Consider the following 25,724-nt stretch of genomic DNA (forward strand, 5'->3'; position numbering starts at 1 on the left):
GATGACCCTAAGAATAGAATTCCTAAAATAGGATTTACATTATCTAACTTTGAGATTTACTATAAAGCTAGGTAAGAAAGGCTGTGACAGTGGCACATAACTTTCTATCTATCTATCTATCCATCCATCCATCTATCAATGCAGGATCCAAAAATAGACCCATACATGGTCAATTGATTTTTGAAAAAGAAACAAAGGTAATCAGATAAGGAAATGATATCTTTCTCAACAAATAGTGTCAAAATTAATTATATATGCATGAAGAGAAAAAAAGAACTTACCTTAGACTTCACTTCAAAGCCAACATCAAAATACACTTGGAATTATAGATTTGACTGTAAAAGTCAAGAATATAAATATCTCTATGATGGATAATCCTGTTAGAAACTCTTTATTTAACTGAAAGAAAATTCATAGATAATATCATAACTTCAGTAGGATATCTTTAAAAATCAGTGCATCTTATCTATAAAAATAAAAATGTCATTTACATGAAAGATTTTAATATGAAAATGTTTAGATAAATATACCTTAGTTACGTAAGCAAAATTAAACAGAAGGAAACACCTATTCCCAGAGTCACTGTCAACATAATTGATGTGGCATTGATGTTGTGGGGACTCATATTGTGAGCAGGGTTGTTACCAGTGATGTGATTTTCTGAAGTGGTATACTGTTTCAATGGATATCTGCATAGTAAAATGAAAGCTCTTACCTAAGAACTTTTAGTAAACTACAGAATGACAAAATACAGTATTTCCTCAATTTATATTACAGATACATCTGGGAAAATAAAAATCACACATCGAAGATTTATATGAAACATTTGTTTTTCAAATATAACAAGTTTATTTTAAATCTGCATGAATATCCAGTGGCTTATTGAGAAGTCCAGGAGGGATAATTTACAGTGTAGGACTGTCTGTCCATTGAGAGACAACTAGTCTCCTGACTGTACCCCACATTAATGACTGTAGTGTCCACCCAATCCCTGAACAGAAAATGGACGTCTTGCAAGTTTCATTAAACCCTTTAAAGAACTGTTTCAAATTTTATGAGAACTACTGATCTAGGCCATAACAAGCAAATAATAATGATAATATATATTAAAATAAAAACTAGGAAGGGAAAAATGCACTTCAATTGAGTTAAAGGGAAGACATTAGGACTGAAAGAAGTGAAACTTTGGATCTGAAAGGAAATCATTGCAAAACTTTTATCCTTTAAATAAATGTCTCCTGGAATAAGGGGAAAGCTTTAATTCTAAGCATTATATTGATGAGAAACATTTCAGGAGATCCAGGGGCGTAATTTATTTTGCCAAACCTCTGTTGCCTTGACAACCTTATATACCATCCCCTGGCCTGAAGTTCAGGGTTCCCAGGGGCCACTTGAGGAACTCTGGAAACTTGGGAGGGTCTTGAATTACCTGGATTCACAACAGCTGCAGTTTTGCCAGGACGTTCTCAGGAGCCAGAGTTCCTAACTGTATGGATTTGCCACAAATAATGTTTTCCATGTGTAGGGATTTCACAGATCCCAAAGTACTTTGGTTGGTGTCAACAACTTTTGTAATTTTAAAGAAGTTTAGGTAATGGATCAGGCTAAGGAATGATCCCATCGCAGAGGAAGGCGCGCTGTGGGAAATTCGGCCTTTGCAGGAGGACCCTTTAAAGGCCTGAGCCTGGGTGTCTGTGGGGCCGAGCGCCTGCGAAGGGGGAGAGTGGGGGAGTGTCCTCTTTCTCCCCCCACCCTCGGGCGGCGGCTGAGCCAAAGCCAGGGAGGGCTGTCTCCTCCTCTTCCCTAGCAGCTGCTGCTCACTCAGCTCTCAAACCAGGACCAGGGGACCAGGCAGAGTGACTCTGAGAAGCTCCTGAGAAGTGGATTCGCTCCGGGCCACCACGATGCCGGGGGCCGCCGGGGTCCTCCTTTTCCTGCTGCTCACTGGGGGCCTCGGGGACAGCCAGGAGCAGCGATTCCCACAGCGTCGACAGCCACAGGCGCATCAGCAAAGAGGTACCGTTGAGGCAGGAGCTTTTTGATCCGCATCCTTTCCAGGGGCGCGGCTCCTTACTTGTCCTTTCTTCCCAGAGTTGCTGGCTGGGACCGCTTTCTCGCTTTGCCCTCAGGGAGTGCGCTTTCGGAAAAGAGGGAGGAAGAGTGAAGCAAGTTCACGTTCAACTCCCTGAGATTCGTGTAGAGGGAATTACCTCCAGGGACGTGGAGCGCTCTTCATTGTTCATTTGTTTCTAAGCGGTCATGCTATCTCTGTGCTTTCTGTAAACTGATTTATGAACTCTTTCCAAGAGGCAAACTTTTCCAATTGGGAAAAAAAAGAAAAGAAAAGAAAAAGAAAATAAAGTTTCTCCAAATCACATTCCATCCCTGCAGGGAAAGGTTTCCCCAAGATGTAGTTCATCTTGGAACTTTATGGAGGGCAGCTGATGCATCTTTTTTTAATTTTAAGCAAGTTTGTTTCCAGTTATTTAAATGGGATTTGTAAAGTCGTCAAGTGTGTGGATTTTTTTTTCTTCTTTCTTAGTAATATTTCCAGCCTCACCTTTTCCATAATCACGTTCCCTCTCTGAAGCCTGTTTTTGTTGTAGTGAAGCTTCTTTTCTTGCTTAAATATAGAGGAGACTTTTAAGTCCTGTGTATTTTAAGACACAGCGACCAGATATACACTTCGGGGGCTTTGGAAAACAGTTATATTTAATGTAACTTAAATTATTCTCATGGGAGCATCAATGTTTATATGCATATCATTTCTGAAACTCTTGGGAGACTTTGAAGTGTTATTTTATCAGGAATTTTAAAAGAAGCACATTGCAGCATTTTAAAACAGAATTTGTAACATTATTTCAGAAAACATTGCTATTGGAAACCTGAGTCAAAGTAAAATGTTATTTAAGAAACACATAAGTTTTGTTTTAAATATCAAAATATTTAAGCTTTGGGAAGTTTGGATAAGGCTGAATTTGCTAAAGTTTTGAAATATAGTCATCCCTTTTCTAATTAATTGGAATGAAGCCATGTCGCATAGTTTTGATGGTTGTTCTTGTTATAATCTAGACTTTTTAGGAGTACTGTTTTTTAAAGGATTGAAAAATATATCCTAATCTTCTCGCTTTAATAATAACTCACTGTTTATATATTTTATAAAATAAAAATGACCTTGAGTTCACTATATAACTTTTTTTTTTCTTTTATTTTTTGCTTTTCCTTCCCTGAGAGGTTAAATGGGGTCATTGTGGCTTAAATAACAAGATTTTGAGACAGTGATTTTAAGAATATCTTTAATGGCTGCTTTAAGAATACTATTTTAAACTATTAATCTTTGTTTAATTACATGATGTGTTTTAATAATACACGGTATTTCATTACTGTTAGGCATCTGGCAGAGAGGAGAGGCTAGAACACCAATCCTTCTGTCCACTTAGAACAGGACAGAAGCTTAAAGCACGCAGAATAGTGAGCAAGTGGGTTCCTGAGAATTTTTCCCAGCACATACACGTGCTCCTGCCTTTTCTGAGGTAAAATTAACAGTCTAGGCATAGCAAAGTGAATGCAGAAATGTTTATAATGCCATAATGTTGAGAGATTATTATGTATTATATAATAAGAAATCTTGAGAAAAATAACGATGATGTAAAATCTACCATAGACTACAGTATTCTGTATTAGATATATTATCATTATTATAGGCTATTTGCAATATATTTGGATGTCAGCTCTAGAATAAATCGTTGAAGTTCATTCATAATAAAAGTACATATAGGGCTGGGGATGTGGCTCAAGTGGTAGCGAGCTCGCCTGGTATGCACAGGGCGCTGGGTTCGATCCTCAGCACCACATTAAAAATAAAGATGTTGTGTCCGCAGAAAACTAAAAAATAAATATTAAAAAATTCTCTCTCTCTTCTCTCTCTCTCTTTCTTAAAAAAAAGTACATATAAAATATGTTTTGTGACACCTTAAATTTGTAGGTCTTTATAATTTGAAATGGCTTTTATAACATGATCTGTTTTTACCCTCAACTTATTATTCCACTAGGATCAATTTAAAAATTGAGGTTTTAAGTAGCTGTAACTTGTTCCATAACTGATAAGAATAACTTAATTTTAAACAAATACAATCACTTTCCAGATTTTTTTATGCTAAAATTTCTCTTTTATGGTTTCAAAATTCCTTATTTCCTTTTTTTTCCTTTTTCTCTCTCTCCCTTTTTTTTTTTTTTTATTTTGACATGTTTGCTTTTTGGTGGTATGGTATTAATTGATTAAAGGAAGCTTTCAGTGAGGATCATTGGAAATGAGTTAGACAAGTATTTTCTTGCCTATCATCAACTGTTTTTCGATTATAGATGCTAGCACTGACCTTCCTGACCAAACACTAACTTTGTAGGAGTTCTGTTTTCCTTTATAGTACCAGGCCAATTTATTAAGGATTTTGATGTGTAGCAACAATTTTTAGATATTGTAATGGAATTAGAAACTTAACCAGATTTTTTTTTTGCTTTTTAATTTTTTTGTTAAAATCTCATGTGGTTTCTAAAAAATACTGAATTATAGAATGAATAACACTGAATAAGTAAGTGTGGCAGTCCAAGGAAATTCTACAACTAGATTTAAGATCAACAAAATAGGAGCACAGCATAGTCAATGATTCTACATTTCAGCAAGGCAGTGAATAACTTTTTTTTCTAATTTTCTTGTGAATAACACATGCAAGTGGGAGCATAATGGTGGGTAAATTGCAACTGAGTGAAAGTAGTTTGCAAAGAACATTGCAGAGTGGATCATGGTCAATCTGGAGAAAAGTCTCAAGTAGTGTGACAGAAATTTTCTTATGTTCAACTGTCAGTAATGATTTTATGGCAGACATAAAATCCATGCTTATCATAATGTCAACTTGTCCAAATATGATGCAAGTGGCAAGCTGGTGAATAAAAGGATTAGCCATTTTAGAGGTCTTCACAGCTTGGACTGTGAACTAAGCTTACATGAATCTGATTTTATTTTTCTTAACTGGAGTTAAATAATTCTATACAACCTCTTCAGAAAATGTATGATGTCCTTTACATGTACAAGGATGAATCAAAGAGAGGATGAGAAAGGCCAGTTAGAGTTGTAGCAAGTGTAATATGAACATATAGTATGGCATAGTGACAGAAAATTTAATTCGCTTTCATACAGAGCTCATTGATGCAGACAGGTCTGGTCAATGCATTTAGGTACCTCATTGACAAATAGGAATAAATTCAGAGGAAGGCAAATAGAAGAGTCAAGGGTCTGTAAAGCTTTTCAGAGGAGGTATGTTCCAAGGAAAGCATTTTGACCTGACGAAGAAAAGATTTAGGGAGAGATAATGATAAAAGAAATCCTCAGAGTTTTAGAAGGATTGTTACATGACAGAAGGACAAAACTGTCCTTTCTGAAGCCTGAACAGGTTTCCATAGAAGAATATGACAAAGAGGAAAGTTTACGTTCAATAAAATGGAGTAAAAGGTTGCCTCTTCCCCGCCCTTCCACTCTCCTCCACTCCCCACTTTGAGCAGCATGCAACAACTGGGTTGTCTTTGGGACCCTCACCTCTGGAAATGTCCATGCTGCAATCAGATGTGCAGTTGCAGAGATGCTTTACGAAGAGATGCCTCTGCTGAGAAAAAGTTGAGATGCATTAAGTCTAAGTTCTTTTTTGTAATTACAATACTAAGTCCTAGTATTGTAATCTATTGTTTTTGGATTGTATACTTGCGTTTAAATTTCCAAATTCTTATAAATGTCAAGCTAATGTTAAATGTATTAAAATGAGTGTTTGGATGCCTTCTAAAATTTAAAATAGAAAACATGTTTGAGACAATCCTCACACATTTTTGGCAAGAATGTTTAAACATTTAGCAATGAATTTTCACTTCACCACCAATTACATGATTTTAAAACATCCTGTGTTATATAAGAACAGTTTATAAATTTCCTAGGAAATTTTCAAGGGGTTCAGTGGGATCATAAACCTAAAATCATTATGTTTTTATTTTTTCTTTTGCTACATTATAACTGTTGACTTATTTATTATATATTGACCTACTATTTTAGTAGAAATGATTCATAACAGATAAAAGGTATGGCTGATAAGAATATATTCAAAATTGACTATTATAGATATGGAAGAATTAATAAAATTTGTATACATTTTAATTTTATATTTTATTTTACATATCAGTGAATACAGATTTCTATGTTATTTCTAAGGATTTTCTATCCTAGGATTTCATGCAAAGTAATGAGCTGAATCTATCAAGAGTTGCTGGGTAGTATGAAAAATATGCATATGCTTTGCCAATTCTTCCTCAACTCACTTCAGTTACTCTAGCTGCTAAAATATGGGGAAATCATCACCTGCACTTATAATAAGTAAAGTTTTCACCTTCTGCAGATATAATCATTTAAAGCTCAAATAGATATTTCAAGTGTTCTAGTTAGATATGACCATTGTAAGAAAAAAAATAAATCTGAATTTCATAGGAGGTATTAAATAATAATAAGAATTTCTGAATTAGTAGGATTTCTTGAACTTTTGTAGTATACTGCAAAAATTATGACTCAGAAAAGTTTCCTTTTTCATAAACTTCACATCTTAAAATTTTCTCAGTCCCCATTTATCTAAAGCAGAACATTGTCACTGTTGGTTTATTTATGCATTTGCTCAATACTAATCATTCATTGACAATGACTAATGTACTAGACATTTCAACTTGGACCTCTGAGACTGAAGCAATTCTTTTGGTCCAAACAGATTTAGCAAGAATTATTAATATTTAAACTTTATTCTGGGTCTCAATTTTCTTTCATAATATGTTGTAGGATTACAGAATATGTTCACAATAACTGGTCACAATGTAAGTGGGAGGATTGATACCTAATGAGATCTAGAATAGGGAAACTAACCTCAGGTCACCTGTCCAGTAAACTTTTCAGTATGTACTCTGTTAGTAGCTGTAGACTGTATAAAAAAAACATCAGAAGGAAAGGTTCAGTGGCCACACAGATTATTTAGCTTCTAATCTAGAAAATTGGGGCTTAGGTTTTGTATAAACTCAAAACTTTAAACTGGGTAGCCTAAGCAGGCGTTTAAGCAGAATCCCAGGTGCAGTCAATGAGAAAACAAGATAGAGGTTAGAGAAAGACAAAAATGAATTTGCATGTGGTTCTCAAGACTCGTGCCAAGCTTAGTGTTCATCAAATAGACTGAAACTAAGCTAATTCTGGGCTTTACTTTTTGGAAACACTGAATTTAAAGATCAGAATTTGTGAATGAAATAGATGGGATTAGGTCTGGGTGTACTGGAATGTGGTTAATGTGTTCAGTGAGTAAAACACACACACACACATACACACACACATGTGAAGCTCTTGTGGAGCTTATATTTTGTTGTGATGGAGATGAGGTAACAGGCATATAATGAAGAAGTGATAATATGTATATTATATAGAATGTAGTGAGTGATAAATGTTCTAGACAAACAAATACAGTAGGGTAAAGAAGCCAGGAGTTCTAGGAGAGGAGAGAGACTGTTTGCTATTTTAAAAAGACTGGTAAAGTTAGGCTCAGTGAGAAGCTCACACTTAAGTTACACTTGATTATGATGTGAGAGTCATTCATACAGACATCATGTGGAAGAGTAATTTCTGTGCAGGGAAGAGATTTATAATTTACAGCACAGTGAGAAGGATTAGAGAAGTAATGGGAGCTGGATTACATAGCATGTTAAACATTGTAAATATTTTGCCTTATAGTCTTAGTGAGATGGGAAGGTATTGGAAAATTTTGAGCAGAGTTTAATAAATGCATGAAGTCACAACTGTTATGTACTTTCTCAAATAGGCCCAGATCCCTGGGACTCAAGCAACAGTCTAAGGGTAGGATTATGTTAGGCCGTCTCTTGTCTCAGATGCTCCATTCATGGAGGATATTAAAGTGGCTCCACATTTCAGAGCATTCAACTTCAGGTCTTTTCACCGTGAATCTCAAATGTATCTTTGGATGCTTTTCTTCTTTTTGTCATCTCTCAATACTATTTCATAATACAAAGTCAGTACCTCAGTAAGAGCATGAGTGCAAGCCCTTTTATTTCCCCCCAGTGTATCTGGAAACATGTCATAGTTTCTTAGAGCAGTTTTAGCTAGTGTGTACTTTAAAACAAAAAGTAAGTTACTTACAATCCCACATGGACCTACGTGTATATTGAAGTTCCCTTTTTTATTATCCATTTCAATATCAAAGCTAAAGTTTAGACACTATTGTTAAAAGTGGCACAGTGATGTATTGATCTGATGACTTCTTTTATGAAATGGACTTTGAAATGTTACCCATTTTTACAATCAGAAGCTTATTCTATGCTCCATTTCGATTTTTATAACTGCTTTAAGGATCACTCTAAGTCTTACAGTAACCTTTGGACTAAAGTAATGCAATTTTGGCATGATTTAATTCTGTCATTTAGAACAAAAGTTACATGAAGAAAATTGCTTGGCTTTTCTGTTCTTTCCTTCCCTCCTCCCTCCCTTCCTTACTGTTTCTTTAGTATCTGCTTGTGAATAAAAGAGGGCAATTAAAAGAAATGAATTTAACTATTATAAATTTTAAGAAGATTTGTACAGCAAAGCTTCACTTAAATCTTTCTTATTAAAAATTAGTGAGTCTTGCTCTCAAAAGATAGTTTTGAGACAATCCAAATTTCCATATTGAGTCAAAGCTAAAGACATTGTCAAAGATGTACCAAAAAGATTAAAAATGTTTTCTTTTCCTTAAATCATCTTTAATGTGAATTTTAATGTGGGAATCTTACATTATTTGGAAACACACCATTTAGACAAATATCTTGGAGTTTGTCTATTAGTGGGTTATTACTCCTAACCCCAGCCTTCCGTGACAAGCTTCCTCTAGTTCAATAGCAAGTTAATCTATGCAAATCCCAATAATGAAAAACTGAGGACCTGTTTAGTGTCTGGCATTTAAGAAAGGCACTTCAATAGTCCCAGGATCTCAGTGGACCACTGAGCTGTGCTCTACCTCAAGGCTGCTCATTCAATTGGTCTTTGGTGCTAGAGGTAGATTGGTATATTAATATTTAATAAAGTGAGCATTGATCAAAACCTTTACTTACATAACAAAGATTTTTAGTAGATTGATTCAATTAATTTATTTTATAGCAGGAAAATTATGATTCCTAGCAACTTGTCAAGGAAAAATAAAATTTCCAATGCTAGTTTTATATTTAGAAACTAAACAGCAATGGGGGAGGCGAAGGCAGGAGGATCACAAGTTTGAGGCCAGCCTCAGCAACTTAGTGAGACCCTAAGCAACTTATCAAGATCCTGTCTCAAAATAAAACATTAACAAGGACTGAGTATGTAGCTCAGTGGTAAAGTACCCCTGGGTTCAATCCCCAAAACCAAAAGTAAAAAATAAAAAACTAAATCATGTCCCTCCTCCTGATTTTATGAATCCTGAGCCTTCATCCTTTTTAATAAAATACACTTAAATTAATATTTTCATTTCTGAGTTATGTTAGTCTAATTTGAAATCAGAGATTCATTAAGTATTGTTAAAGAGTAAGAAATTTGAGGAACGTTCAGGGGATACCTTTATTTAAACACAAACTACTTAAAACTGTGTAGAAATATATGCACACATATGTCATTAGTTAAACCTATTCATAAAGCATTCATCAAATTTTAGTCTTGAAACTCTTAGGACTTTGATTCCTGGACTATAAGAAAGTATTGATTAGTTCTTTTTTGGCATTTGTGATGTACCTTATAGAACTTACTTAAGTGGGTCAGAAGCATAATGATATTTATTATGTAACGGTTTCTTTTAAAAATACTCGATTTGTAAATCTCAGTGAAGGAAAAGAGCAAGAATAAAACATATATACCTAAATACCAGAGTGGGGTTAATTTAAAAATTTATCATCAAGAAATTTAAAGCTTTGCTATCTTTATAAATAGATTTAGACTTCCATCTGAAGTGAACTCAGTTAAGAGAAAGTTTTGCAACCCTCTTAGATTCTTTGAGGGTGTGCATGTGTAGGTATGTAGTATGTGTGAAGAGCACATCATGTGTGTATTATTTAAGGCTTAACAATCACAGTACCTAATTAGTATGTTTAGTATCATGATCATTAGTTTTTTGTTTCCTTAAGTCATTAGATTTTTTTTGGTATCAAAAAAAATCCTAGAATAAGGGACTCTAAGAATTGAATTTCTGGAATTTCTAGTTGCCTTGGTGAATGATTACGGACCAAAGGATAAATTGTAAGTGGAATAATTCTCAGTCTAATAACTATTGTGTTAAAACTCTTAAGGTATAGCTTGTAATATAGAAGGTTCTATCCCAAAATGGAAGTGCAGATAGTAGTTTTCCAGATCAAATATGTGTTTTCAAAAGCCTATGTAGCTGTCACAATTGTCTGGCTTATTGCCTGTCATATATTTTCCAGTTACTTTCAGTCAGAAGGACAGCATGAATCTGTACAATTGTCATTTTGGGGCACTACCTTATTTATTGATTTGTTGTGAGGTGTTTGTGGAACTTAGACTATAAAACATAGCATGTAATGAGGTCTCAATAAATGTGAATTTTCAAGATGCCTAAAAAAATGAAGTTTAGAAATTATTATGGTGTTGAGAAATGTTTTGGCTCAGTGAAACACTTTTCTACAACTGTGTGGCATAACAAATTCAACTGGGATTATTTATGAAAGAATTTGGTCCTATATTTAAAAACAAAGATATAAGAATTCAGTTTTAGTTAGAATTTCTATCACAATCATAATCAGAATAAATAAATAGTATTTATTCTGAACTTCATGGCATAGCCTACAGTAATTATACTTATCACCATATACCTACTTACACTTTCAATTTCCACACTCGTTTCTCTATTAGGGAAGTAACTGAATAGTAGAAAGTATGTACATGGGAGATGGTAAGAAATGGATTCACTGCCAAGTTACTAAATAATGAAAAACAAAGGACTCAGTCAATGGAGTTTAAGTTTCCTCTTAGTGAAATAGAATTGTTAGAAAATACACGTGAAAATAATTGGCAGTTAATCAGGACATAATTAGCTCTTTCCTTTCTCCTTTATTATTCAAACATAAAGCCCAACAATTATATTTGTAGTGCATATGACTCACCTCTTTGCTTAAGAAGATCAAAATATTCTAAATTTTGAGTATTCCTTAAGAGATTATAGATGGCAAACTAACTCATTGTAGAGGGGTTGAAGAATTCTGTCAGAGTTACCCAAGTCAGTAACAGAGATAAGAAGAGACAAGTTCCTATAATTAGCTAATAGTTATGTTAGTAGCTCAGTGTGAAAAGTGATTTAAAACAGGCTACACAATGGAAATTTTAGCTATTCTTCCTGGCTATTTATACTTCAACTGAGATAATTGAAATTATGTTTTAAGACTCTCATTAATAAGCATCCATTTATTAAGCACTGATAAACTCTAGTTTTAGAACTCCTTTAATGAACATAATGAATTTTCCTTTAATATATGTAATGAGTTTAGAAAAATGTGTGGCACATAGTGTCCCATAAAGTTTAGTTAGTTATTATGAAGCATATGTCCTTATTGACACCTGCTTGGGTAGAGAAGACAATTTATCATATTTGACACACAATATTATTTTAGGATGGTCTTCAGTGATCTTCAATGGAAGCCCAATTGGATTATAGGAAAACTCTCAATATAAAGAAATTATATTGATATTCCATAACCACTAAGATGAAAAAAATGTTCTTAAAACACATTACTTAATACCAACAATTTTTAGGGTGTTAATCTGTGTATTGAATATAATGACAAATTTCAAAAAAAAAAAAAAGAAAAAGAAAAACTACCTCGGAAAATCATGCAACACCTAACATATTTAGGGAAAATTGATTTTTAAAATTAGGAATATTGAATTTTCAAGAATATTCAGATAAAACACTTTCTATAGACCCTTTACCATCAAAAACGTTGTTCAAACATACTGAATATATAATGTTCAACTGTTTAATTTTTTATTCTGATAAATTAGAAAAATATCAATGGATTTGCAATTGGAACTTTAGAATAAAAGTCTTGCCACCAGCCATCCCAAAATATATTATAAACATTGTATATGTCATTGATTCTGAAACAATTTTTGATCTAAAAAATGGCAATAGACTGTTAAATCTATCTCATGAGATTTCTGGAAGGGCTAAATGAAATATGCCATATAAAGAACATTATTAATAATAATGTTTAATAATATAATAAATGACAAGGCTGGCCTTAGGCATTACTGAATGAATTGAAGGTTTGCTGTGATTTCCTTCCCCCTAGTAGCTTTTAATATATTTAGTTATATATTTTCAAAAGCATATAGCACATGGTTTTCAAACATGATGCAAATTATTTGTTTAGTAAGCATTATACACAAAGCATTGTATATTTTGAAAGCATATATACATTACTACAGAAAAACAAAATTGGTATCTGAAAAATACATATTAATTTTCTACAAATAAAGAACAAATCTTAAATATTTAGTGAAAATATAAAAATAATAATAATAGCTCAGGAATTCTCTAACTTTTTGAGTCAGGATTCCTTTATACATTTAAAAATAATTGAAACCAACTTATATATGGCTTATATTTACTATTTTATTGTAATATAAATTGGAGTTGGAAAATTTGAAAAATATTTGTTAATAAAATAATAGTAATGTAACAATTACATGTTGACAAAAATTATATAGCTTTATGGAAAATAATTTTATATATAAAACCTAATTAAATACCTTAATTAAAGTCTAGTTTGGTAGAAGAGAACTAGGTTCTCATTTTTGTCTCTTAATTCAAATTATTATATATTTATTTGGTTTAAGTTTATAAAGAATTATACAGTAACATATCTAGGAATGATGCCAAGAAAATCTAAACCTATGTCAGTGATATTTTTGTACTGTTATATTAAAATTCACTGCTTTATCTTGCATTTGGAAAGAATTTTATTCATGTGTTCTAATATCTTTCACTGATTATTTGGAACATATTGATCCACTAAGTTATGCAGATCACCCAGAAATTAACAAGTTTTATTTTAAAACATTTTAAAATTATATTTTTATATAATCACTGATCTAATCAGCAAAGTCTTTAAATATTAGAACTTATTAATCTCACAGTGGTAGAGACAAGATTTTCCAGATTTTATTTTCATTTGCAAGTTTAAATATAATTATTGATCATTTTTTTTGTAACACAATTACTTTATTTCCATGAAAATATCTATCAATTAACTAAGAATCAAAAATTATAATTTGTCAGACACTTTTTGGAGTAAAAAATATATTTCCCCAAAAAGTATTATTCCTAATGTATTTAGGTTTTTATTTTTTATTTTTTGCAGTTCTGAGATCAAACCCAAGCCTTTAAACATGGCCCATGCATGACATCCCCACCCCTGATGTGAGCAAGTTTTAACATGAATTTATTAACTTAGTCCTTAGGGTTCAAAGTGAGCCCAAGGGCAAAGTTGGAACTGAACTACTACAAAAATGACTCTTTTTTTTTTTTTTTTTTTAATTTTGTAACACTTTTGCCTAAGGAAATAAACAAAAGGAAAGAGTATGTCATCTCTTTGTCAATCAAATATCTTTTTAAAATTTTGTTTTAGTGTTTCTCATTGACATGTAATATTTGTATTTCAGAGGTACAGGAATGAAATTCAGTTTGTAGATACAGCGTGTAAAGATCAAATCAGTATAGTTAGCATTTATAACTCATCAAATATTGTTACTTCCATGTGTAGGAACCATCAAACTCTTATCATCTAGTTATTCTGAAATGCACAATTGATTTTTGTAGGCTATAATTTCTTTTTGTGACATAGAACCTTAGAACCTTAACTGTGCTTTGGAACCCATTAGCTTCCCTCTCTCACTATTCCCTTCTGTCTATGCCTTCTACCATCCAGTGACCTCTATTATATTCTCTGCATCTATGTGACTGACTTTTTTTTTAAACTTCTGGATAGTGAATGAAAACATGCAGTATTTATCTTTCTGTGCCTGGCTTACTGTACTTAATATAACATCCTCCAGTTCCATGCATGTTGCTGCAAATGTCAGGATCATATGTTAGTTCTATATTCAATTTTTGAGGAATGGTCATACTGTTTTTCATAATGGCTCTGCTAATTTGCATTCCCACCAACAGTATATCTCAGTTCCCTTTTCTCCACATCCTCTTCACCATTCATGATTTCCTTTTGTTTTTGATAATAGCCATTCTAACTAGAGTGAAATGATGTCACATAGTGGTTTTGATTTGTTTCCCTGGTCATTAGTGATGAATTTGATATACTTGTTGGCCATTTGTATAACTTCTTTTGAGAAGTGTCTGTGTAGGTTATTTGTCCATTTTTTAATCAGATTATTCATATTTTGCTGTTGAGTTGTTTGAGTTTCTTTTATATATATATATATATATATATATATATATATATATATATATATATATATATATATTCTGAATGTTAACCCCTTTTCAAATGACTAGTTAGTCAATAGTTTCTCCTATTCTGTAGATTATCTCTTAATTCGGTCAAATGTTTCCTTTGCTGTGAAGAAACTTCCTAATTTGATATAAACCCATGTATCTTGTTTTGCTTTTGTTTCCTGTGCTTTTTGATCTAATAAAAAAAAAAATATTTCCCTAACCCAATGTGTTGAAGTATTTTCCCTGTTTTTATTTAGTAGTTTCATAGTGTCTTATCCTGATACTTTAAAGTATCTTGATTCTTGAGATATGAATTTCTTTCTGTTCCCTTTTGGGTTCTATTTGTACAGAGGATCTTTTCTCAACCTTTCATTTTTAGTCCGTGTGTATCTTTACCAGTGAAGTCTCTTGAAGTAGTGCATTGGGTCTTCTTTTTCCATCTATTCAATCAGTTTGTATCATTTAATTAGGATATTTAATCCATTTTTATTCAAAGTTATTACTGATGAGTTAGAAGTTATTCCTGCCATTTTGTTGTTTTCTGATTGTTTTGTTCATTCTTTATAGGCATAGACATCTCTTACTGTTTATGTTTGTGGTCTTGTGGTTTTTGTACAGAGTATGACTCTTTTTCATTTTATGTCTGCTTTACCAGTGACTTTTCTTTTTAATGTGTTTTCATGATGTTGGTAGTTATTTTATTTGTTTATTTTTATGTGGTGCTGAGGATCCAACCCAGTGCCTCACATGTTCGAGGCAAGTGCTTTACCACTGAACTACAACCCCAGCCCCATGATGTTGGTAGTTATCATGCTTTTACTTTTAGATATAGGATACTCAAGCATTCTTAAGATGGCTGGTTTAACAATAATGGATATTCTGGTTTTACTTTGTCTTCAGAAGTATTTTTCCTTCATCTCCGAGGGAAGGCTCTTCTGTAAATAATATTCTTGGTTGATGGTGGTGTTTTATTTCCATAGAACTTTTACAAATATATTGTTGTTTATGCTTATAACTCCCTTCAAAGTACCATTCAATTACTCCCCTTTGAGATTGATGGATTGCAATGGAAATCTTATAACCAATAACCTGGTTGGTTATTGGTTAACAGAGCTATAGTCCTAGTTTTGTGGCTTTGTATTAGAAGTACAGCTAAGTCATACTTCCTTAATTTATCAGGTTATTTGTGACTGAGCCCCACTGGAAGTTCAGCTGGGGTGGGCATTAAAGACACCCATTTTGAAATTAGATTTCTGGGGTATGAGTTCTAGATTCTCATCTTGCTGACTGAATGAATCTGAATAATTTCTTTGAACCTCATTGTTTCCAATAATAATAATAATAATAATAATAATAATAATAATAATACCTTTCTTAGAGAATAATATAGAGATTAAAGGAGTTAAGTGCCCAGTTTGTGTTCAGAGGCAAATCATCAAGGATAGACTTCATGTTCATGTTCAATGGTGTTCTCAGCATGACAAGTCAGACTTTGACTTAACCATCAAGGAATTAGCTTTGTTGTCAATTGTTTTAGAATGAGTAGAGGTTAGTCATAGTCTGGTGTATGTTGCTGCTATCCTGGTTTTGAAAATAATAGACGTCTTCTTGCCTACTACTCCTCTCAAAGCTAATATTTTCAAGTACGGAACATGTGTCCTTCATATTACCTCAACCCTTCTCCCCTCAGCTTTCCCCAACTGAGAAAATGGTACCGCCATCCACCACTGAATAAAATTAGATACCTAGATGTCAACATTAACTTCTGTTTTTCCTTCCCCTCCCACATTCAAATCACCAGTGTCTGTCACCCACACTATCAAAGTTTATTCCATATCCGTCCACATCTTTTGGACCCTACTGCTTTCTAGACCAAGGCTCTCCCTTTTGCAACAGGCTCCCAGCTGCACTTCCTGTTTTCCATTTTCACTATTTACAATCCATTGTCTAAGCAACAACCAGAGTGAGCTCTGAAAAGAGTAATCATATTAGATCTACCTCCCCTTAAAAGTTTCATTGCATTCCGATTTCAAGAAGAATAGAGTCTAGATTCCTTAGCCTACAAGGCTATTTGGGACTGAGCCCCATGTATTTTTCTCTTATTTCTCTGTTTTTCTATAATATTACAGGAGCAGTTTGGACTTCTTTTCATTTCTGAAACATGTCATGCTTATTTCCATTTCAGAACTTTTGTACCTGCGGGTCCTCTGTCCAGAATATTGTTTCCTCAGTTCCCTGTATGGCTGTCTTCTCAGTATCACGATTCCATCTCCTAGAGAGACCTTTCCTGAGTATCAATTTAAAGTAGTTCCCATTATATACTCATCTCCCTGCTGTGATTTAAAAATAAATTTAATATTTATTTAGAATAATCTATCTTTTATTTTGTTGTCTGTCTCTTCTGCCATCAGAATATCAACTCTATTGTAGAAGGACCTTCATGTCCAGAGCACAGGAGACACAGTATGTCAATATTTTGAATTAACACATGACTGTGTTTGCGTTCTTTCATACATAATTCCATGGGTTATATAAAAATTGAATTTATCTATGTAATGAATCTTTCTCATTTATGATTTTCAAGTTATGTAATGAGTTAGATGACCAATCTACTCCTAATTTAGATTAAACCTCAAGAGTTATTGCTCTTACAGAAAGCTAGAAAGGTAGTAAATCAACTAGTTCCTCTCTTTAGAGCCTTAGCTCTTTAACAGAAATTAATAACTAAGTAAGTTTTATAATGATATGGTAGGGTTTTTTTACCTTTTATTTTTCCTGTTTGTTTTTTTTTTTTTTTATCTCCAGATGATAGTCTGATATATGTATGTTAGGCATACAAAAAACAACACAAAACAAAGGCATACAAACAAAAAACCCACCTGCATGAACAAAACATCCTTTTTGTATAAACCTTTCAAAAATATTTACATATTTTTTCACCTAATGAATGTCTTTGTAGTCTGGATAAATTTTTTATAAGTTATAAATTTCCACAAGTACTGAAACACAGTATAGATGTAGATATAGATACACGGCATTGTTATCCATTCCACTTAGCAATGACCAAAATATTTTAGAAAATGGATCTACTTTCAATTATCTTGTTTTTTAAGATTTTTTTTTACCCTTAAAACTTTCCAGTAAGGGTTTAACGGCATTTAACTTTGATGTGATCTCTTCCTTAGTGTTAATAATAAAAATGGTGACATACTTAGAATTAATAAACGAGATTTGTAGTTTAAGAAGCATGGCACTATATTCTTCTCCTTAAAGAAAACAACCTTAATAACAGGTAAGACAGAGATGGGCTTTCAGCAAATGAGAGATTTTTCTGATGGGGTAAGAACTTTGTGAGCAGGACCTAGGTCTGTTTTGCATTCTTTGCATTGTATGGGCTCTGGCACCTAGGTTATTCACAAGACAAACTGGATGATAAAATAGGGTGAAAGGAAGAGCTAATGTTTAGGAAGAAAAGTGTATTTCATACTTATAGGTATCAAAATAAACATAGTTTAGATGTATGATGCCATCAGAAGTAGGTATTTACTCAATATGGAAAAGAAAACCAAGCCGGATTTTCCAGGACAAGAAGGACAGGTGTAAGATCATGGACTGATGAAATATATTATTCCAGTTAAATGTTTAAATCTAAAAATTGATGATACTGGGAGTTTAACAGGTACTTTACACATCAGAGAAGCTAATAGTCAAAACTGCCTGCCAGTTTCCTTACTAAGTCCTTCTTACTAAGTCCTAATTCCCTATTTTTTCAATATTCTGTTTTCACTAACTTTTTTTTTTGCAAAAAATTAATTCCCCATTTATGCCTTACTATTTAAACCACCAAAACAGTCCTCTTTCCTTAACAATCTTTATAACACCCTACTTTTTCTTCTTCTACTTTTAAAATGGGGCTAAAAACTCATTTCCTTCAAGTTCTTATTGATAAGTCCACCTTTGTCTGATTACTTCTGTCCCTTTAATTCAAGCCATCATAATACATAGTGTAAAGTTTATTATTTTTTATATATTTTATTTTTTCTTATTTTTATTTCTTGATTAACATGTTTATGTGTTAAAAGTATGATAGAGGTAGAATTTTTCTCCAAAGTATATGCGTTTTCTTCTTTTTTAAAATACTAATTGAACACCTAGTGATGTATGAACTCACTAGGCAATGACAACATCTTCAATTGGAAATATTTAAAAGGAATAGAGAAATGGTGTTCTTCATTAGCTTTTGTTCTCTTGAATTGTGTTATTCATGAATAAAGAGCCAATAAATGGATTGAAAAAGCAATACGAGTCAAATAATGAAGAGTCTCTGCATTCAACTATAGAATTATTAATATACTTGCAATTTTGTTTTAAATTAAATATTTTTCAAGTCTGAATTACTTTGTATAACTTTAAAATTTCTATTTTAGTTAGAGCCTGCTATGTCTGGATGAACGTCCTGAGAGGTGCTTGTGTAAACCTTGTTCCCCAGAGTGGTGGTATGGGGAAGGGCTGTGGACCAGTAAGAGGTAGTACCCCATGGGAGGCCCTTAGGTCATTAGGAGTTTGCTTACCTTCAGTGGGCATTGTTAGATCCTGGCTGTCCCTGCTCCCTGCTCTCTTTGCTTGAAATGTGAGCATTCACTCTAAAATATGGTTCCACCACAATGTGTCACCGTTACCAGAGGTCCATACCAATGAATTGGCCTGATCTGGAACTTGCACCTCCAAACCCCTAAGCCTAAATAAACCTCTTAATTCATAAGTAACTGTGTAATGTATTAATTACAGTGACACAAAGCTGATGTATACAATATAAATTAAATGTCTGAATTTAGGTAAGTTTATATAACATACCATTATTGCCATGGGAGATAAAGGCCAATCCTATCCGATGATCTCAGTCAAAATCTCTCTTTCTACCATATTCCTATCACATTGACATTTGTGTTGCCTTTGTCATCAAGGGGCTTTATCTTTTCACCATCGTTTCTCTATTTCTCCACAAAGCCTTTGAGTCTTGTGTATATACCACTACATCCTATAGGTGGAGTTGGGGGGGGTGGCCAATGCTAAAAATGAACTGTCCTTATAAAAATAAGAAGGTATGGAATCCTGCATATCCTAAATGCTGGTCGTGCATTTTAGTTCTCTGTATATTCTTCACTCCAACATGGAAAGCAGCATTTTTTTTTTGAAGGAGAAAGCCAATACAAAAATTGCAGCAGTATAATATCATTTAAAAATGATAGCATTAGGATTTTTGAAAATTGAATGTATCGATAACCTATAATATATTTTAAAACTTAGTTAAAAACTGCTGTTTTTTCACATTATCAGAGAAATATCTTTTCATCTTATTTCTTTAAGATATTGTTAATCTTCATGTGTTTACTTGTTTGATTTTTACATTCTATTCATAAATATGACTGGAAACAAATTAGAATGCACACTATAATTTTACATTAACATATTTTGTACTTCCATGATAGATTTGTGTATGGTTTTATATACTAGAATATTTAATATATTGTAATTCACTTTATAAAATATTGATGTTAAAATCTATGAGTTCTGTTTATTTGAAGGCTATGGGAGACTTAGAGTGAAATCATCATCTCAAGATTTCTTTCAAATAATACATTCACTATTACTGGAATTGTTTTTTGTGCATTACATTCCATTGACATAGTTTTAAACTTCCATTCTACTTCTATATAAAAGGAATTTCATTATATCTGACACCACAATAAGTGAGTTCCAGAATCGTTGACATTTAGTAGAATTACATATCTTAGTGTCTTTGTATATTCTGCATTAAAATGCATTATGTGCAATTTCAATTCTGTTTTAAAGAAACTACCATTGATTTACATAGTTGTTATATAGAAGAGTTCTGTTTAACTCCATTGTTGGATTTAATGGTGTTTTTTATTTATTTATTTATTTTTTCTTTCTGAAGTCATTTAAAAATATTTCTTGGTGTATTTTCAGCTATTGGATAAAACTAAGATAAATTCAATGTTTTCCTAGCTTATGTGTTTCTGGGATTTGCCATGGGGGTTGGGGAAAGGAAGAATCTGGGCTGAAGGGTTGTGGAATAAAGTTGGTGGCCTTTGATTCTAAGAGGCCTGATTCTGAGAACTTCTCATCCATCCCTAGAGGATCTCACAGATGGATATGCAGCTGCAGATAAGTGTTTTTCAGCCCAAAGGAGTCCTGATAGACAGACCCAAGGGGTGATTGCCCTAAAATCATGTAAAAGCCACCAGTTCTGGAATCGCCGTTTCCTCAAGGATCTGAGCCTCAGGGATCAAAGTCGAAGATACATCTACTCCATTCACTTTCATGGGAGGAGAGCTTTAAATTCATCCAGGTCCAAATCACCCACTATCTCTGTTCTTTTTTTGGGGGGTGGGGGTACCGGGAATGGAACTCGGGGGCATTCAACCAGTAAGCCACATACCCAGCCCTATTTTGTAATTTTATTTAGAGACAATGTCTTACTGCATTGCTTAGCACCTTGCTTTTGCTGGGGCTGTGTTTGAACTCGCAGTCCTCCTATTTCAGTCTCCTGAGCTACTGGGACTGTCTCTATTCTTAACCATTGCTACATCTCTGCTTTCTTTTTCCTGTCTAGAGGGAAAAGGGTCACAGTGTTAGTAACCATCTTGAAAGACAGTTTCCTGTTTCATCAGCATGCCATCCACAGTCTTAGGTTTTTAGCTTGGTTTGAGGGATTCTTGTTCATAAGTTACAGCAACAAATTTGGCATGGAAATGCCCTTGATAATAGTTTTAATAAGCACTTCAATTTCACCAAGAAGTGGTATAGAGAATCACCATGCTCTCTGTCTCCTAAGATAGAAGTTTGAGGAGGCTGAATGTCCTGCCGAGTTGATTAGCCTGATTGCCAGATCAGAAACTAGGCATAGTAGCATGAAGCATGTTGTTCTGCATCTGGAAGCCAGGATGTAATAAGCATTGTTAATTTAGTTAAAGAAAGACAGCTGTTTAAGATTAGTCTTGTGTATGTGTGGGAGTTAAGAGCATAATGCCCCTTTTCCAAACTATTTATGGTTTTCTTTGGCTTGTATGCAAATTTTAATTGATTAAGGGATAAATAAACTAAATGAAATAATAGTCAATTTTGTACACTTAAAAACTGATTGACCTGTACTCATTTGAATGATGGTACACAGTTCTATAAACCAAATAACTTCCAATTCTTTCTATACTGTGCATTATATTCTGGATCTGTTTCCTACTGTGTAACTGCTGAGTCTTGTACAGCCCTCTATTTTCAAAATCAGCCTTTCTGTTAACTATTACTTAGGGCCCCAACCTAATTACTGATTTGTCATAACCACTGTTGTTTTCTGATATGCATTTTGGTGAAAACTTGAATAACATGTATTTATGCAAATGTGTATAATGAGACATATTTGGAAAACAGGTTTTTTTGTTGAGTTTAAACTTCTGATCTCCTGTTAGCTTTCATAAACTTTAACTTTTTTTTTCTGGTGTTCTATCAAAGTACTGATTATGTGTCCTGCATTTTATTTCTTTTGTTTCAAATATTCTTGAGATTCCCTGAGAAGTAAGACTATTACAGTTATGATGCTATAACTGAGGAAAGGAGGTTCCCAGTATGATGTAAAGGCAAAATCACTTTTTAAAAACAACCTTTTGGTATATAATGTATATAAAATAAAACAGCACCTATATACAGGTAGATAACTTTTGACAAACTCACGCACCCCAGTCAAGAAATAGAACATTTTCCTTTTTTCCAGAATGCCTTCCTGTCCCTTTGCATTCTCTTCCCACAACCTCCAAACCCTTACCCATTTTGGTTCATCTGTCCTAGGATTTCCTTTATGCACATCAACAACTATGTTGTTTTTTGTTCTGCCTTCTTTTGTCTATTCTAATGTCTATAGAAGCATCCATATTTTTGTGCTTGTCAATATTTATTCTTCTTAATTGCCAAAAGATTTTAAATTTATGAGCATATTTCAGTTTTTAATTTACCAGACTCTTGGTGACATTTAGACTGTTTCTAAGTTTTAACTATTATGAATAAAGTTGACATATGCTAATCATATACAAGTCTTTTTTTATGGACATATGTTTTTATTTCTTATATTTATCTAAAACTGGAATTAATGGGTTTCATGGAAAGTGTACATTTCATTTTATAAGAAATAAGCAAATAATTTTTTTAAACAAAGGTATGATTTTAGTCTAGTGTTGTTTGCTTTTATCCTGAAACATGTATATTTGCTAAGCTAACTTTCTGGGTAAGGGATGGTACCATATTTGATATCTTTACTTCCTCCCTTTGTTTTAGATAATTAAAAAATAAATATGAAAAGCTCACTCTGTGTGGGAAGATTTCTAGGGGACAGGCAAGTTTAAAACTTCTGTAAGATGCTGCAGAGGCATAGAAAACAGAATAAATACATTTTGTTTAACTTAAAGCAGGCTGTTAATCACTTTTTCACTGTTTTACATGTATTGTGCTCACAGGAAAGGCAATGGTACAGAGGAAGAAAAGTTCCATTTTATTCATTAAACAAAAATGCATTGAACACGTACTATAATAAAAATTCTGCATTGTAGATACAAAGATGAGCGAGAAATATTTTTTTTCCTCCAGAATTGTATGGGTAAAGAAAAAAGTAAATGTATCTTATATAGTGAGATTAATACAGGCAGGATGTATATGGAAAGGACTTTGTAAAGTTATTAAAATGTTTTTAGATTCTAAAGAAATAAAAATTTTTCCATCTCATAGGTATAGGAGCAATATCACAAAGGAGATGGAATTTGAGTCCAACAGAAGAGAAGAATTTTGATGAGCAGGTCAGGAAAAAAGCAGATAAAGGGGATGAAATTTTGTTTTGTGGCTATGGTGATGAGAAAGGCAGGTGAGTTAAGACAGATTTGAAACTGGAAGGATGGAGAATTAAAAAACACAAACTTAAGTTTAGTTTCATTATTAGTAAAGCGAAAGATTAGCTTGTGATGAGAAAAGAGAAGATAAACATTAATTTTATTTTATTTTTGATTGACATGAATTCTTTTTTTATTGATTTTATTATTTTTTTAAATACACAACAACAGTGGAATGCATTACAATCCTTATTACACACATAGAACACAATTTTTTGTATCTCTGTATATAAAGTATGTTCACATCAATTTATGCCATTATACATGTACTTTTTTTTTGCAAATTGACATGTATTAATTCTATATATTTATGGGATTCAGAGCAGTAATTCAGTGCTTGCATGCTGTTTCCCTGGCTCCGCCCTCCTACCCCACCCTATCCCAACCTCTAATAATCCCTGTTTCACATTTGACTTTTTCTTTTTTTTTTTTACTTCCGCATAGGAGAGAGAATATGTAGTACTTGTCTTTCTGGGTCTGGCTTATTTCAGTGAACAGATTATGAAAGGTAAGAGTGAGGGTCTACAATCATTGAAATGGAGTGTAGAGAACACTTACAGGCTTTGATGAATTCCAGAAGCTGTGAGAAAGGTGATCGCTACTTGAGCAATTCTAAGTCATTGGAAACCTTTAAACTTTGATTCCATGTTTTCAGTAACTATTCAAATTCAATTAATTTAGCCAAAGAAAGAGTTACCCTGTCATTGATTATTGATAATTGGACTAGTGTAGTTTTTGTCTAAATGATACATTTTTATGAAAAAAAGACCAGTTTCACTACCTGGATCACTTGTTATGACTTTGTCTGAGATAAACATCCATATGAATTTAAGCCATTTCTTTACGTTCACTGTTTAGACGACATTAATAATTTCATCTTATTATTAACTAGAGATTACTTTTTAAAAATTGTACACTCGTGGCTTATTGCAACACAGTGGCTAAAGCTGCTATATTTCTACCTCTAAAAATTGATTTGTATGTATTGTCTCCAGTTTATTCACAACTTCTGTAGTAAAGCAATCAGTATAAACTCTCAGAGCAAATTAGAGGGTCCTTATTAGCAATAAAAAATATAGTAAAAACATACCCAGAATAAACATAATTTTATATAATGAAATTACCTCAGAATATAATTAATCTCAATTAATCTAAATTAAATGAGTTTATAATTGAGATATGTGTGCAAGGGGAAAGAAAATTCATATGCTATGTAGTGTGCATATATAAATATATGCATATATATATATATATATGCATATATATATATATATATATATATATATATGTATTTTTTAATGTCAGAGCCAAAATCTCAGCTATCATTTTAAAGTATGTGTGGGTGCCATTAAATGCAAATGTCTTACTTTGCTGTAGTACAAGGATAGACCTAGGCAAAAATTAGGAAAAAAAAAAAAGGATTGAGGGGATAAAGAAGTGAAAAATTATAAGAGAAAAACTAACTTCCTTATTTTTTTTCCACAAAGTTATTAGCAGAAATAATGTCCAACATAAATAGTAATTAAAAAAATAGAAAGATGTTTATTTTAAAAATAGCTATATAGGGCTAAAGATTTGCTTCTGTTGTTTTACTGTTGTAACTTCCAAAAGCCACAGTTAGGGATGTTTTATTAATTTGATACTTGAAATCAATAGATAAATTCTACTTAAACAGTATTTAGGTGCATTTGATTTTTCACTTCAGAAAATGTATTTGTGAAGGCTGAAATCAGCAAGCAAAATGTAAATGTAAAGTGAGCAACAAAGAATACTACTTAAGTTGAGTGCTGGCCTGTGTACTTTAAGTCTGTAATCCTCTATGTGTATGTAATACTTGTTCAAGTTCATCATAGCTCTGTGCCCTCTACCTCCCAATACAGTCTCCAGCATATCTAATTTTAGAATAGCTATGCTCATTTCAAAGGAAAACTTTGCTGTGGTTTTATTTCATAGGCTTTAGATTTAAAGTTCTACCACTTAGGTAGATCACAAAGGTAGCTTTCATGAGCAACTGTGTTTGCAAGAGTCTTATGAGCACTTTGTAAGAGAAATGCCAAGTGTATATACTAATCACATAATTCTTTCACTTGAACCTTAAGACAAAAATAGAAAACCCTTTAAAACAGATTGATAATTGAACCTGAGTAAGCCATTCTAGAGCCCATTATTATTGAACCTACATGGGCTTTAGATTGGTAATGTCTGAATTGTGTTTTTATAT

The 25,724-nt window shown here is 32.9% G+C and overlaps 1 protein-coding gene and 1 long non-coding RNA gene across 8 annotated transcripts in view; one reads left to right on the plus strand and one right to left on the minus strand.

Annotated features, from left to right (window-relative positions):
- Nucleotides 1-719: 719 nt before the first annotated feature.
- On the minus strand, nt 720-11,294 carry LOC131424385 (uncharacterized). 2 transcript variants are annotated; one of them, XR_009227289.1, is made up of 3 exons: nt 11,203-11,294; nt 5,591-5,657; nt 720-2,314 (listed from the first exon to the last, which is right to left on the minus strand). It is a non-coding gene; the product is annotated as an uncharacterized LOC131424385 (long non-coding RNA). The 2 variants fall into 2 exon arrangements; XR_009227288.1 differs by lacking the exon at nt 720-2,314 and adding an exon at nt 4,736-5,337.
- Lama2 (laminin subunit alpha 2) overlaps nt 1,793-25,724 on the plus strand; it is a 564,351-nt gene continuing 540,419 nt past the window's right edge. For 3 of the 6 annotated variants that reach the window (XM_058581070.1, XM_058581062.1, XM_058581071.1), the window contains exon 1: nt 1,797-2,016. In XM_058581070.1, coding sequence (XP_058437053.1) covers nt 1,905-2,016 — 112 coding nt within the window. In that variant the 5' untranslated portion in view covers nt 1,797-1,904. Of the gene's footprint in view, nt 2,017-25,724 lie in introns of all 6 variants that reach the window. The other 3 variants (XM_058581053.1, XM_058581067.1, XM_058581074.1) reach the window with 2 other exon arrangements.

This window comes from Marmota monax, unplaced genomic scaffold, assembly GCF_021218885.2.
Source record: "Marmota monax isolate L192 unplaced genomic scaffold, Marmota_monax_Labrador192_F-V1.1 WCK01_AAM20220418_F8-fsc00030, whole genome shotgun sequence".
Lineage (NCBI taxonomy): Eukaryota > Metazoa > Chordata > Mammalia > Rodentia > Sciuridae > Marmota > Marmota monax.